Here is a 15647-nt window from a genome sequence, read left to right on the forward strand (position 1 = left end):
TAGAGGAACTTTACCATAGATCCTATTTATTTGACTTTTTAGTCAGAGCTGGATTTCCAGATAAGTGATTTCCATTAAGTTTTAGTATATGTTTGGGAAGGGGTATTTGAACCATTTGTCTACAGCCCTTAATCTGGCCCTTCTCTGGGGAATGGGAGAACTAGCCAGGCCAGGACTGTAAAGCTGGGGGAGGAGGGGATGGCTCACAGGCAGCAACTAGGAAACAAACAGGTATCATGTGGCCTGGTCATCTCTGGGTTGGAGTGGGGCATCTGGGCCCAGTGGTTAGATGGGAGGTTGTCATTGTTTGGGACAGAAAAACCCATGATGGGTGATGTCAGAGGGAGATTGCAGGAGGCAGCATCGGGGAAGGGGTGAGGATTTCCAAACCATTTAGTGCTGTACCTCTTATGGGGACTTGTAAGTTTCAAGCTCTGAAAATCCTGTTTACATAGTAGAGTATTAGAATGTAGGTCTGTTATGTTCAGACTGCTGATGGGTTGGAAGGTTTGGTAATGGGCTTGGCATAGTGTATATGGCTATTAGAAGGCATGCTGTGCTGTATTGAATTCAGTCAAGTATTGAAAGGTATCAGTTATGGAATAATATATTATTTTGCTTTGAAAGCTAGGGGTATAATTTATCTTTTGTGAATCCATTGACTCCAATCAAATTAAAGGGGGGTTGTGGGGTGGGAAACTGGCCTAGTAGGTTTCATTCTCTTTTTATACTGCTGCAAATATAACACATGGCTTACATTGTCCCAGTACCCAGCCCCAGGGTTCCTCACTCCTCCCAGATTCCTGCCCCCATCGCTGATTCCTGCCCTCCTGCGCACAAACACCCAGCCCTGATTTGCAGTCACTCACCCATATACCCCAAGCACCCTGTTCTGGCTCCTGCACTTCTCTTTCTTTCTCTACCAGCCCTTTCTCTACCAGCCCTTGCTGTGGTGGACAGCATGATGAGGACAAGGCAGGCACTTCTACAGAGCAATAACCACTTAGTTGTAGATATATATTTTGAATTTTTACCTAATTTTGTTATAGTAATGGAGTATGTTGTTGAAATGGGGGCTCAGTCAACTTAATGCTATTTTGAATGTTTGTACTGCACAGTTATGATGGATTGCCATTGAACTTGGTCAACTCCAAGCCTTGTTATCAGGTGTCCCATATTTCACATAGGGAAATATGGTCACCCGATTTTGGGGGGGGGGCGGGATTTGATAGCTGCCTTCAACTATCTCAAAGTGAGGGAGGTCCAAAGACGATGGAGAGAGGCTGTTTTCAGTGATGACGGAATGAGGGGCAATGGTGTCATGTTGCTGTGGGAGAGGTCTAGGTTGGATATTTATGAAAAACTATTTCACTAGGAGGGTGGTGAAGCACAGGAATAGTTTAAGAATAGGATGGAATCTTTCCATCCTTACAGGTGTTTGTCCCTGCTTGATAAATCCCTGTCTGAAGATGATTTAGTTGGGATTGGTCTTGCTTTGAGCAGCAGATTGGACTTCATGAGCTTCTGAGGTTTCTTGCAATCCTATGATTCTAAGAGATGGGTAGAACAACTATATCCAGAAGAAGTATGTCCAGCTAACCAGTCCAGGGTAATGGAGATATGGCTCAGGTCCGTTTTGCATGTGAGTGATGGAGAGTTGAATTTTCGAGGTAGAGCTCATGTAAACAAACCTGGCCCCTAACCAACCTCGTATATGTCCTACTGATGTCCTCCTCTTTGCTGTGGTCCTGGGGAGGGTATGGAAGTTTTCATCACCAGTTCAGCGTGCATGCGTACGTGCATGTGTGTGAGTTGCTTTCTGGGATTCATTCACCAATTTTTGGTTGCAATATGTGATAGTTGTGGTGCAGTGACTCTATGTATCTGCTCTGGGAAAAGAATGATTTTTGGGGAGCCTGTTAAGTGTGATAAGATTATCTGAGAGGGTAGGGTTTGTTCTCCTCTGGATCTATCACACATCCATGGCTGCAGAGCTCTAGTGTGCTGCGCAGCTACTGCAGCACTTGCACTCTGGAAGTTGCTTAGACCAGCCTGAGATCTTCTGCCTGTGAAGACATCACAAGAAATTTTCAGGTCTCTTCTGACATTATTAATGTGGTTCTCATCACAGTTATAGAACAAAGAAGGCAGTGGTAAATTCTTGGTTATTTTATGAAAGATTTTCACTCTTTTAAAGTTCATGGACCTTGTGACTAAATTTTACTGAATGCTGAAAGCAGCATTGTATTTGTATACCATTGTGCATACTGTAGTTCTGGTTACTGGCATGTTTTTTGGGAAGTGTAACGGCATATACCTACCACTCCCAAGTATCCCCTTCTGGTTGGGTGTATCTGCAGTCTTTAAATAGTCCTAGTCCTGGTATCAGGATGTACAGCCAGGGCTTCATCTCTGGAGGCAATAGCTTTGCCCTCACTGGTCTCTAAGTAATTCAGATCACCTTCTGGGAGTTTATCACTGTCCAATTCTAGGCCATTTCTCCAATGGCCTATTAGAGGATTGAGGCTCACCCACTACTCAGGGTCTCAGCTGAGGGTCCCTAACAATAGCAGCCATGTACCATGTGTTGCTTGCGTCACTTCTCCACAACTCTAGCCTGCACCAGTCCTTCAGCATTTCCTCAGGGCTCTTCTAAGTTCAGGCCCAGCAGCCAGTCAGGGCTTCCTTTTCATTCCTTCAGTCCCTGCCAGCACTGAGCTGTCTGGGGAGCCATATTTTCTTTTGACCAGCCAGGAGCACCACTGCATTCCTCTAGCTCCAGCTAGGAACTGTCTGCTCTGCACTAGAGCTCCTTTTATAGTGATCAGCTAGCCAGTTGCAGCCTCCCCTGATTGGCCTTCTCCCGTGCAGTCTCTCCCCTGTTTTTTTTTTTTTTTCCTCCTATGATAGGTGTGGCAGGACCCATAAACTTTTATTTTAAAAAGGTCCAGAGATCATCAACAAAATGGAAGAAATAATAAGACATACTGAGTTGTTAAGACATACTAGAATTAACACATCATTTATGAAAAATCTACTAGTGGTATTCCTTGGGAAATTTTTCAGTTCAAGTCTACTTTTCTTAACACCAAATAACAAATCTCTTAATTATTCAATTGTGAGAATAACACTGTTCCTATCCCATGTCTCCTTTCTGTTACATAGCAGGCTTTAGCTACAGATGAAGAAGTATTCAGTCAAAAAGAGCTTGAACTGAAGACACTACAGGATCAAATACTAACATTGATACAGGAAAACCAAGAACATCTAGAATCTCTGAAAGAGGCAAAAGAAACAAATAAATTACTAGTAAGTTTGTTTGTTTGTTTGCACATTTTACTGGGTAAGTTTGGCTCAAATAAGAGACAAATTGGAATGCAGGAATTACTAGAGTTATTAAAATTTGATTGAATTTTGCAGCCCTTGGGCAACAGTTATTTTGTTGGTGGGAATTTTATCTCAGACTGTCTAATTTATGCCTTAGATTCCATAACTGTGACCAACTTTGAGAAAATTATTTTTGCCCAGTTTTATCTAGTGGCTAAAACATAGCACTGAGACTCAAGACCTCTGTGTTCTGGCCTAGCAGACTTACTGCATAACTTTAGGGAAATCACTTACTATATTTGTTCCTTGTCCCATCCGTCAAACAAGTGCAGTAATATTTATCAACATTACTGAGGAGCAGTGGCTCTTTATGAATATTGAAGAATTAAGCCTTTTGAGATCTTTGGCTTGAAGGGGTTAGAAATGTCCATTATCCAGAAAATTTAGAGGTGAAATTCTGATGCCACTGAAGTTATTGGAAGCTTTGTCAATGTGACAAGATTTTAACCTAAATACACAGGAAGATTTGCTAACATGGAAATCAGGGTAGCGTAACAAAGACGCTCCTTATTTCTTCACATGGCATGTGTACTTGATAAAAGAATTACGGTGAGTTTAATTCGTTGCCTAATAGCCAGAGGTCCATCAGGTCACAAATGGAATATTAAGTATATTTTGCCTAAAATTGACTGTCTCATAAGATCCACAAATGTTACTATTCCCTAAAACTAATGAAAATATGTTGCGTATATTTTAAGTATGGGAGAATCAGAGTTTTTCTCTTCACTTTCCTTTTTCACTCTATCTCATCTTACCTCCTCTTCTCTTTATCCTGAGGAGCAAATATGCTGTGCTCCAAGTCCTAAATAAGGGTGGAGGTGAGAGGTGGGTGAAGTGGGGAAAAGGGAGGGCTGCTTCCCAGTGATGGCCCGCTCCACTGAGAGTGATTTGTGCTATTTATTAAGAAACTGACGTAGTTATAGCTGTGGCTTACACCACACTGCTAACAGGAGGAATAGGATTGCACCCAAAAGGAAAAGAAACACCCCTTGGGGTTTTTCTAACTCCCAGTAGTTCTCTAAAATAGCTCACAGGTCGGTGGAATTCATTGTCTGTTATCTATCCTGATTTCTAAGAGCTGTTATCTATCCCCAGGAAGTGTGAGTTTTGAGTTTCAGGGGATAGGGCTTAAGGATTAATAGGAGAAAGTGACGTACAGACGCAAACAACACTCTGTTCTGTAGAACACCAAAGGTTCAGCGGACCACGCTTCCCAGCTGAGGCAGCTTGCTTTCAGAACTTCCCGGTCATTGGCTCAAAGCCCTCTCAGGGGTCCTGGGGCGTCTTTGTCTCAGCCTTACACGTGACCCTTACAGACTCATAAAACTAAAGACATACACACAGCAATACACATAGCTATGGCAGGGTATCAAAAGAAAAGCCAGAGATAAAATGCAACTGCTGACTTTTACTTACGTAGCTGAGCAGGTACAGGAACAAAACATTAAAACACTGCATCTGGCTATCTAAGCTATACTTTTACAAATTTCTTTGTGGTACCAATAGGTTTTCACACACTACTCTATTTAACTCATGAACAGGCGGGAGGAGCGGCAAAGGGTGATCAGTCCTTGTCGCAGACAGCATCCGGTCTCTCCAGGATTTGGGAGTTCCTCCCCCTCCTTACTTTGTTGCCCCCTTTTATGATCTGCCGTTTGCTGGCTCCACCCGAGGCCTGACGCATCACATCCTGGTTGCTTCTGCTTCTCTTCACCTGCAGCCCCTCTCAGCCCCTTCCCCTTTTTTACACAACCATACATCCCATATTTCTTTTTCCCTTTTAAGGTATGCAGCTGGCGCCTCTGGGCTGCTAGGTCAGAGGCCATGGCTCTTTTCCGTATAGGGTTTTTCTGTTTGTCAATTTTAGACCAGGGGTGTGGCTGCAGACAGTGCAGTCTGCAAGCAGTTCAGTAAATTCCATTGCTAACTGAGTTAGACTTCTCCAATTCACTTGGTTCCTCAGTTCTTGGTCTGGAGTTTGTGGTTTAGCCTTTTGTGCTAAGGCATATTTCCCTATCACAATTTAAAAGGGTCTCTGGACCCTGCCTCCACCCCACGTACCTCACCGCGTTGTTCAAGTGCCTATGCAATTCACCCTAACATGCCTGAGCATGGCCATTCACTTGAGGGTCTCCAGGTAATTTTGCACATATCCTTCTCCTGATGACCTATGAGCAGGTCGCTCAGGCTAGGTTTACACTGACATGTTCTCTCAGCAGCTTCATGCTAATGAGCAGTCTCACAATTGCAAGTGGCTGCTGATTAGCCCTGGGATTATGCTAATCATCATAGCCATGAGAGATCTCCCTGCCAGCAGAGGCTGCTGCTGGCATTAAACAGGCTGTAGACCTGCCTCTGCCAGCTAAAAGCCCCTCTGTCACCAGCTCCTTACACCTTCAGGCTTTTAGCAGGTATCCCCCTCCCCAGCATGAGTTTAAGTAACAGTGTAGACAGTGAGACATGATGAAGGCAATGCAAGTACAGACCTGTATGTACGGTGTGGATAGGCCACAGAGTTCTCTAATCACTCAAGCCGGACCTTCCTGTCTACATTATACAGGTAAAAATAGGAATATCCTCTCCACTGCTGGAGCATTTTTCTGCTATAGGAAAAGATTCTGGGGGAGGTGGGAGGAGCAGTTCCCCACTGCTAGATCTCTTCCCCCATTGCGGGAGAAGTCTTGAGCAGCTCCCTGCTGCTGGAGCCTTTCCCCTCTGACGGTGAAGACTCCAACAGTAGGGAAAGTCTCTGGCAACGGACAGGCAGCAGGGAAATGCTCAGGCTCAGATGAGTAAGAAAGATATGATCATTGTAGGTCAATATTACATATATTTTATAATTAAATATCTTCATTTTGACTGTCTTTTATTGACTGTTGTATTAACTTCTCCACTGTTAGATAACCAGTTTTTGTAGGTGCTGTGAAAGATGTGGATTTTGGTGAGGGTTTTGAAGAAAAGTAGGATAATTAAACCCCACTATGAAGCTTATAGGGGTTTCCTGCCAGTCCCAAACCTAGATAAAGGAGGACGGTCAGTCAGATGAGTGGAGATGCACTGACCGTAAAACAGCATGAGTGAAATCTGATGCCAGTACAACTAACTGATAAAAGATGCCTTCTCAGATATTCCCTAGATAAACAAGGTCCGCAGTACCAATCAAGCGATCGGGTTTGGATTGATAAATTGGCTACCAAAAAAAGATGATAACTAACACACATGCTGTCAATTGGAACGTGGAAAGTCTGAATGCTGTGGGTGACTGGAAAGTTAGAGCTGCTTCGAAAGGAGATGGAGCGATACCGATGCGATATACTTGGACTGGCGGAGATATGTTGGACGGCATCAGGAGAGATATGCAGTTGCGAAGTCATTTGGTCAGGGAACAAAGCGAAGCATGAGGCAGGAGTCAGCTTCCTTCTTAGCAAAAGAGCTAGAGGAGCATTGTTAAGATACAAACGGGTGAGTGCAAGAATGATGATAGCAAGATTTGAAGTGAAACTGTTCAACATCTCAGTTGTTCAGGTATATGCACCCATGTTGGATGCACTGAGGAAGAGATTGAGCTACTCCATAAAGATTTGACAAAGATGCTGGAGGAGATACTGAAAAGATATGTGTTGATCATTGGAGGAGATTGGAACGCTAAGGTGAGAACAGATAACGAAGGTTGGGAGAGAGTCATGGGAAGGTTTGGATACAGAGAAAGAAATGAATGAGGCAAGAACTACTAGTTTGCTATGGAGTATGAGATGGTGATCTGCAACATGAGATTCCAACAGAAGAACTGTAGGAGGTTGACATAATGATTGAATGCCAGGAAGGCCAAGAACCATGAGATATGATTTTGATAAGATGATGATGGGCAACATCAGTACAGCAGTTCTGAACTTTCCAAGGAGCAGATATACACTTGGACCACAGTCTAGTGATTCCAAACATCAAGGTGAAACTCAACATAAGAACAGCCATACTGGGTCAGACCAAAGGTACATCCAGCCCAGGATCCTGTCTGCCGACAGTGGCCAGTGCCAGGTGACCCAGAGGAGGTGAACCGAAGAATGATCAAGCGATTTGTCTCCTGCCATCTGTCTCCAGCCTTTGACTAAAGGCTAGGGGCACCATACTTTACCCTTGGCTAATAGCCATTTATGGACCTGACCTCCAAAAATTTATCAAGCTCTTTTTTAAACTCTGTTAGAGTGCTGGCCTTCACAGCCTCCTCCGGCAAGGAGTTCCACAGGTTGACTGTGTGCTGTGTGAAGAAAAATTTTCTTTTATTAGTTTTGAACCTACTACCCATTAATTTCATTTGGGGTTCTCTAGTTCTTATATTATGGGAACAAGTAAATAACTTTCCAATATTCATTTTCTCCACACCATTCATGATTTTATATACCTCTATCATGTCGCCCCTCAATCTCCTCTTTTCTAGACTGAAAAGTCCCAGTCTCTCTAGCCTCTCCTCATATGGGACCCTTTCCAAACCCTTAATCATTTTAGTTGCCCTTTTCTGAACCCTTTCTAATGCCAGTATATCTTTTTTGAGGTGGGGAGACCACATCTGCACGCAGTACTCAAGATGTGGGCGTACCATAGTTTTATATAGGGGAAGTATGATATTCTTCGTCTTATTCTCTGTCCCTTTTTTAATTATTCCTAACATCCTATTTGCTTTACTGACTGCCGCTGCACACTGCGTGGATGTTTTCAGAGAACTATCCACTATAATTCCAAGATCCCTTTCCTGATCTGTTGTATCTAAATTTGCCCCCATCACATTGTATGTATAATTGGGGTTATTTTTCCCAATGTGCATTACCTTACACTTACCCACATTAAATTTCATTTGCCATTTTGCTGCCCAATCACTCAGTTTGTTGAGATCTTTTTGAAGTTCTTCACAATCTACTTTGGTTTTGACTACCCTGAACAGCTTGGTATCATCTGCAAACTTTGCCACCTCACTGCTTACCCCTTTCTCTAGATCATTCACGAACAAGTTGAACAGGACTGGTCCCAGGACTGACCCTTGGGGAACACCACTAGTTACCCCCCCTCCATTGTCAAAATTTACCATTTATTCCAACCCTTTGTCTTTTAACCAGTTTCCAATCCATGAAAGGATCTTTGCTCCTATCCCATGACCACCTAATTTACATAAGAGCCTTTGGTGAGGGACCTTGTCAAAGGCTTTCTGGAAATCTAAGTATATTATGTCCATTGGATCCCCCCTGTCTGCATGTTTGTTAACCCCTTCAAAGAACTCTAATAGAGTAGTAAGACAGGACTTCCCTCTACAGAAACCATGCTGACTTTTGCCCAACAAATCATGTTCTTCTATGTGTCTGACAATTTTATTCTTTACTATTGTTTCTACTGATTTGCCCGGTACTGACATTAGACTTACCGGTCTGTAATTGCCAGGGTCTCCTCAAGAGCCCTTTTTAAATATTGGCGTTATATTAGCTGTCTTCCAGTCATTGGGTACCGAAGCTGATTTAAAAGATAGGTTACAAACCACCATTAATAGCTCTACAATTTCACATTTGAGTTCTTTCAGAACCCTTGGGTGAATGCCATCTGGTCCTGGAGGCTTGTTACTGTTTAGCTTATCGATTAGTTCCAAAACCTCTTCTACTGACACTTCAATCTGGGACAGTTCCTCAGATTTGTCACCTACAAAGGACAGCTCAGATTTGGGAACCTCTATAATATCCTCAGCCATGAAGACTGAAGCGAAGAAATCATTTAGTTTCTCTGCAATAGCTAGAGAAGGTATAAGGCACCGTTTAAGATAAGAAGAGATGTGACGAGGCTAGGCAAGGAAGAAATAGTGAATGCATATAGAGCAGTGCTCAAAGAGAAGATCAGGAATGCTTGCACAGAGAAGGACCAAGATAAGAGTCAAGGGACAGCCACAGTGATAGAGGCAATTGAGCAGACAGTTCCAGAAGAAAAGAAGATCAGTAAGAAGTGGATTGCTCAGGAGACACTGAAGTTGCTCCAAGAGAAGAAAACATTGGCGATCAGAAGGGATGTTTCTAAGAGGGCGGGACAGCAATATAGAGCGAAATGCAATGAGGTAAGAAAAGCTGCCAGAATGGATAAGGCAAAATGATTAGAGGAGTAGTGTGAAGATATAGAGAGGTATTACAGCAACTATAAGACCAGGGAGGTGTATAAGATGATCAAGAATATTAATGGGAAGTGGCAGCCAAAGCAGATGAGCACCTCATCATTCTTGTCTTTGGTTGCCATGAATAAGGAGAAGTTTGTGCAGCAATGGACGTGATAGTGCACTGATCTGTACAAACACAGTTGGACCCGACTGTCTCAGAGGGCTTGTCTACACTAACACCTTCCTTCGAAGGAAGGATGGTAATTAGGGTGTCGGGAGTTACTAATACAGTGCTGCAGTGCATACGTAGCTCTTCATTAAGCAAATTCCCTGCTGCAGCAACCTCGAAGTTTTAAACTTTGAAGTACCAGCACGCATCTAGCCGCAGCTCACCTACCAGTACTTGGAGGTTCTGGGGCAACTTTGAAGTCCCTTTATTTATTCCTCAAAATTTTGAGGAGATGCGTGCCGGTACTTTGCAGTTTTAAACTTTGAAGTTGCTGCGGGGGGAATTCGCTTAATGAAGTGCTACATATGCACTGCAGCACTTTATTAGTAAACTCCCGACACCCTAATGACCATCCTTCCTTCGAAGGAAAGTGGTAGTGTAGACAAGCCCAGAGAGACTGATTGAAGAACTGAAAGAGATACCACCTCCAAGCATCGAGAGTGAGACCAATATTTTGAAGGAGGAAGTAGAAAGAGCAGTAAAATGACTAAAGAACAACAAGAGCCCTGGAAATAAGATCACGGGAGAGATGATCAAATATGGTGGAGAAAGTATGATTCAGGAAATACCCTATGTAATATAACATGGAAAGAGGGGAAGGCATCTAAGGAATGGACAATATCTGTGCTAGTGACAGTCCACAAGAAAGGAAGCGCATTGGAGAGTGAGAACTACAGAATGATTGCCCTAATGAATCATCTAGGCAAGGTGCTGATGATGATACTGATGGAGAGACTGAGATCACAGATAAAAGAACATCTAGAGGATGAGCAAACGGGATTCAGGAGAGAGAGAAATAGCATACAGCCAATAATGATAACGGAGAAAGCTCGACAAAAGAACAAGAACATCTACAATTACTTAATCAGTTTTTCAGAAGGCATTTGACAGTATAAATCAGAATGTGACTTGGGCAGTGTTGGAGTTGTATGGTGTGGATAGCAGACTGATATGGATGTTTGAAGGATATCAACAACGATGCAGAGGTGAGACTGTGCAGAGAGTTGGGAAGTTGGTTTGAACAAGTAGAGGTACGAGACAAGGAGATCTGATATCACTGAGTATCTTCATCAATAATCTAGAGAGAGATGGACAAGATCAAGGAAGAGGTAGAAGGGATATTGGTACGTGGGATGAGAATTAAGATCTCAAGGTTTGCGGGTGATATGGTTAGCAAGTAAAATTAAGAGAAGCTAACGAGAATGGTGCAGGTGCTAAATGAGGAAGGGAGGTGGTATGAACTGGTTACGAACATTGATAAAATTAAGACAACGGTATTTGGAGATAAGAAAATGGGCTTGGACTAGAGAACATGGAGAAGCTCACATATTTGGGGAGCAACATTACCTATTATCTAGAATGTAAGAATGAAATAGTGACTAGAATAGCGAAAGGAAGAGCAAATGTGAAGATGATGGATAAGGTCTGGAAAATCAGAGCGATTAGCTGAGGAACAAAGCTGAGCCTCTTGAAAATATGTGTTCAGCAGCAAGTTGTATGGATGTAAGACATGGGTGATGATAAAAGATTCAATGAGAAGGATATTGACATTTGCGGGGAGCTGTTATAGAAAGATCCTGAGAATAGGATGTATGAGGAAGGTCACCAATGAGGAATTACATAGAATCATAGGGCTGGAAGGGACCTCAGGAGGTCATTTAGTCCAGCCCCCTGCTTCAAGCAGGATCAACACCCATTAAGTCTTCCCAGCCAGGACCTTGTCAAGCTGGGACTTACAAACTTGAGGTTTGGAGAATCTACCACCTCTCTAGGCAAAGGCATTCCAATGCTTCACCACCCTCCTGGTGAAGTAGATTTTCCTAATATCCAACCTACACCTCTCCCTCTTTAACTTCAGACCATTGCTCCTTGTTCTGTCATCTGACACCACTGAGAACAGTTTCTCACCCTCCTCTTTAGAGCTCCCCTTCAGAAAGTTGAAGGCTGCTATTAAATCACCCTGAAGTCTTCTCTTCTGTAAATTAAACGAGCCCAAATCGCTTAGCCTATCCTCATAGGTCTTGTGCTCCAGCCCCTTGATCATTTTTGTTGCCCTCCGCTGAACCTGTACCAGCACATCCACATCCTTTTTGTACTGGGGGGCCCAAAACTGGACACAATATTCCAGATGTGGCCTCACCAGTGCCAAATAGAGGGGAAAAACAACTTCTCTAGATCTGCTCGAAATGCTCCTCCTAATGCACCCTAGTATGCCTTTACCCTTCTTGGCTACAAGGGCACACTGTTTACTCATATCCAGCCTTTCATTCACCATAACCCCTTGGTCCCTTTCCATCGTACTGCTGCTGAGCTGGTTGGTCCCCAGCCTATAGCAGTGCTTGGGATTCTTCCGCCCCAGGTGCAGGACTCTACACTTCTTGTTGAACCACATCAGATTTCTTTTGGCCTAATCCTCCAGTTTTTCCAGGTCACTCTGGATTCTCTCTCTGCCCTCCAACTTATCTACCTCTCCCTGTAGTTTTGTGTCATCCGCAAACTTTCTGAGGGTGCAATCCAGTCCCTCATCCAGGTCATTAATAAAGATGTTGAACAACACCGGCCCCAGAACCGAGCTTTGTGGCACTCCACTTGAAACTGACCACCATCCAGATATTGAGCCATTGACTACTACCCTCTGGGCCTGACCATCAAGCTAGTTTTCTATCCATCTTATAGGCTAAGGATCCAATCCATATTTCCTTAACTTATGGGCAAGAATGTTGTGGGAAACCGTATCAAAAGCTTTGCTGAAGTCAAAGTATATCACATCCACTGACTTCCCCATGTCCACAGAGCCTGTTACCTTGTCATAGAAGCTAATCAAATTGGTCAGGCAGGACTTGCCCCAGTGAATCCATATTGGCTACTTTTGATCACTTCCCCTCTTCCAAGTGCTCCCAAATGGATTCCTTGAGGAACCCCTCCATTATTTTCTCAGGGATCGAGGTAAGACTGACCAGTCTGTAGTTCCCTGGATTGTCCTTCTTTCCTTTTTTAAAGATGGGCACTACATTTGCCTTTTTCCAATCATCCAGGATCTCTCCCGATCTCCAAAACCCTTCAAACATAATGGCCAAAGGTTCAGCAATGACATCTGCCAATTCCCTCAGTACCCTTGGGCGCATTAAATCCCGACTCATGGATTTGTGTGCATCTAGTTTTTCTGGACAGCTCAGAACTTGTTCCTTCGCTACAGATGGCTGCCCTTCACATTTTCATACTGCATTGTCTCAGACCATTGTGTGGGAGTTGTTTGTCTGTGAAGACTGAAGCAAAAAAAGCATTGAGTACTTCAGCTTTTCTTATATCATCTGTCATTAGGTTACCTCTCCCATCCAGTAACAGCCTCACACCTTCTCTGATAACCTGTTAATTGTTCACATGCCTGTAGAAACCGTTCTTGTTACTCTTCACATCCCTTGCCAGCTGCAGTTCCAATTGTGCTTTCGCTTTCCTGATTACTCCCTGGCATTGTCCAGCTGCATGTTTATACTCCTCCTTAGGCAACTGTCCACATTTTCCATTTATGTATGCATCCTTTTTGAGTTTAAGCTGACTAAGGATTGGTTAAGCCAAGCTGGTTGCCTACCATGTTTGCATTTCTAACTATGCGGCGGGATGGTTTGTTCCTGTGCCTTCAGTAAGACTTCTTTAAAATGCTGCCATTTCTCTTGAACTCTCTTCCCCTTTATCTTTTGTTTCCCAAGGGGTCCTGCTCATCAGTTCTCTCAGGGAGTCGAAGTCTGCTCTTTTGAAATCAAGGGTCTATGTGTTACTGCTCGCCTTGCTTCATATTGTCCGGATCTTGAAATCTACAGTCTCATGGTCGCTGCAGCCCAGGTTTCCACCCACTTCTATTTTTCCTACTAGTTCTTCCCTGTTTGTGAGCAGCAATTCAATTTGTGCACGACCCCTGGTAGGTTCCTTCAGCACTTGTATCAAGAAGTCATTTCCAACCTTCTCCAAGAACTTCCTGGATTGTCTGTGTGCTGATGTATTGGTCTCCTAACAAATATCTGGATGATTAAAGTCTCCTATGAGAACCAGGGCTTGTGATTTGGAAGCTTCATTTAGCTGTCCAAAGAAATCCTCATCTCCCTGATCTGGCAGTCTATAGCAGACACCAACTACAACATCACCTCTGTTACTTCCGCTTCTAAGCTTAACCCAGAGACACTGAACTGGATTTTCTCCCTCCTTATACTGGAGCTCTGAGCAATCATGCTGCTCCCTCACATAGAGCGCGACTCCTCCTCCTTTGCTCCCCTGTCTGTTTCTTCCTAAACAGTTTATAACCTTCCATGACCGTGCTCGTGTTATGCGAATCGTCCCACCAAATCTCTGTTGTTCCAGCCACCTCATACTACTTTGACTGTGCCAGGGCTTCTAATTCTTCCTGTTTGTTCCCTAGGCTTCTGGCATTTGTATACAAGCATCTTAGAGAAGTGGCTGATTGGCCCACTTTCTCCTCTGCACCCAGGAAACCTACTTGATTGTTCTCTCCTCCTTCCCCACTTACCTCAGGGCTTGTGTCGCTGTCCCCCGATGAACCTAGTTTAAAGCCCTCCTCACGAGGTTTGCAAACCTGCGTGCAAAGATGCTCTTTCCTCTCTTCTTGAGGTGGATCCCATCTCTTCCCAGCAATCCCTGTTCACCAACGAGAGTCCCATAGTCAAGGAAACCAAATCCTTCTCTGCTACACTACCTACGCAACCACACATTTACCTCTGTGATTCGACGATCCCTACCCAGACCCCTTCCTTCCACAGGGAGGATAGATGAGAACACCACTTGTGTTCTGTATGACTTGATCTTCCTTCCTAGGGTTATATAATCCTCTGTGATGTTGTCAAAGTTGTTTTGAGCTGCATCATTAGTTCCTACATGGAGAAACAGGAAGGGGTAATAGTCTACAGGTTTAACGATTTTTGGCAAGGACTCTGTAATATCCCAGATTCTAGCTTCCGGTAAGCAGCAAACTTGCCGGGGTTCTAGGTCCGAACAGCAGATGGATGACTCCGTCCTTTTAGGAGGGAGTCCCCGACCACCACCATCTGTCTTTTTCTCTTAGGAGTGGTGGTCATAGAACCCGCATCCCTAGGACTGTGCATCCCATGCCTGAGGAGCTGTGGGGACTCCTTCAGATCCAATCCCTGTGAGGTATTAGCCCCAGTTATCTCCACCATAGCACCTGTGGAGAGAGAGTCTGAAAGCGGTTACTTAACTCCACTGGAACTGGAGAGACCTGAACTTGTTTTCTCCTCCTTCCAGTTCTCCTCCTTGTTCTGAGCAGCTTGCTCTTCCTGCAGTATTATGTTTCTTCTATCCAGAAAAGTCTTCACCCTCTCTGATGGACCTGAGGGTTATTTGCGCCTCAAGTTCTTTAACTTTCTCTTCCAAAATGGCTATCAGCTTGCACTTAGTACATAGAAAATCCTTTATATTGTCCGGGAGGAAGACAAACATGGCACATGCTGTGCAGGTCACAACAGCAGACTTCTCACAAGTCATGTCACTGTCCATTTTTTCCTCTTTTCAGAGAGATTCCTTATTTGTTTATAGTACTGCTTTGAAGGGCACAAGAGAAGCAACATATAAAAAAGGGAAAGATAATACAGTCAAAAGGGTAGATGATATAGTAAATTAGCATCAAGCTAGTCTACAGATACTAAGCCACTCCACACTGGGCAGGGAAAGATGGAAGGAAATAGTGAGGGAGGCCTTCGACACCAATGGGCACTGAGACCATGGTTGTTGGAGGATAATTACTTTATGGATGAGTTCAGAGATGATATGATGTCCCTGAATAAGATCAGCTTTGAACAGTGCACAAATTGTTGTAGGAAAGCCAGTTAAATTCTCCAGACTAGCACCAGAAGTAGAATTGTGTGAGGCAGGGACATCTGATGC

At 43.8% G+C, this 15647-nt stretch overlaps 1 protein-coding gene across 2 annotated transcripts in view; it reads left to right on the forward strand.

Moving 5' to 3' along the window:
* Window positions 1-15647, forward strand: part of KIF27 (kinesin family member 27) — a 66505-nt gene that overhangs the window by 18281 nt on the left and 32577 nt on the right. For both annotated transcript variants that reach the window (XM_074995176.1, XM_074995177.1), the window contains one exon: window positions 3166-3309. In XM_074995176.1, coding sequence (XP_074851277.1) covers window positions 3166-3309 — 144 coding nt within the window. The remainder of the gene's footprint in view (window positions 1-3165; window positions 3310-15647) is intronic.

Source organism: Carettochelys insculpta, chromosome 5, assembly GCF_033958435.1.
Source record: "Carettochelys insculpta isolate YL-2023 chromosome 5, ASM3395843v1, whole genome shotgun sequence".
Lineage (NCBI taxonomy): Eukaryota > Metazoa > Chordata > Testudines > Carettochelyidae > Carettochelys > Carettochelys insculpta.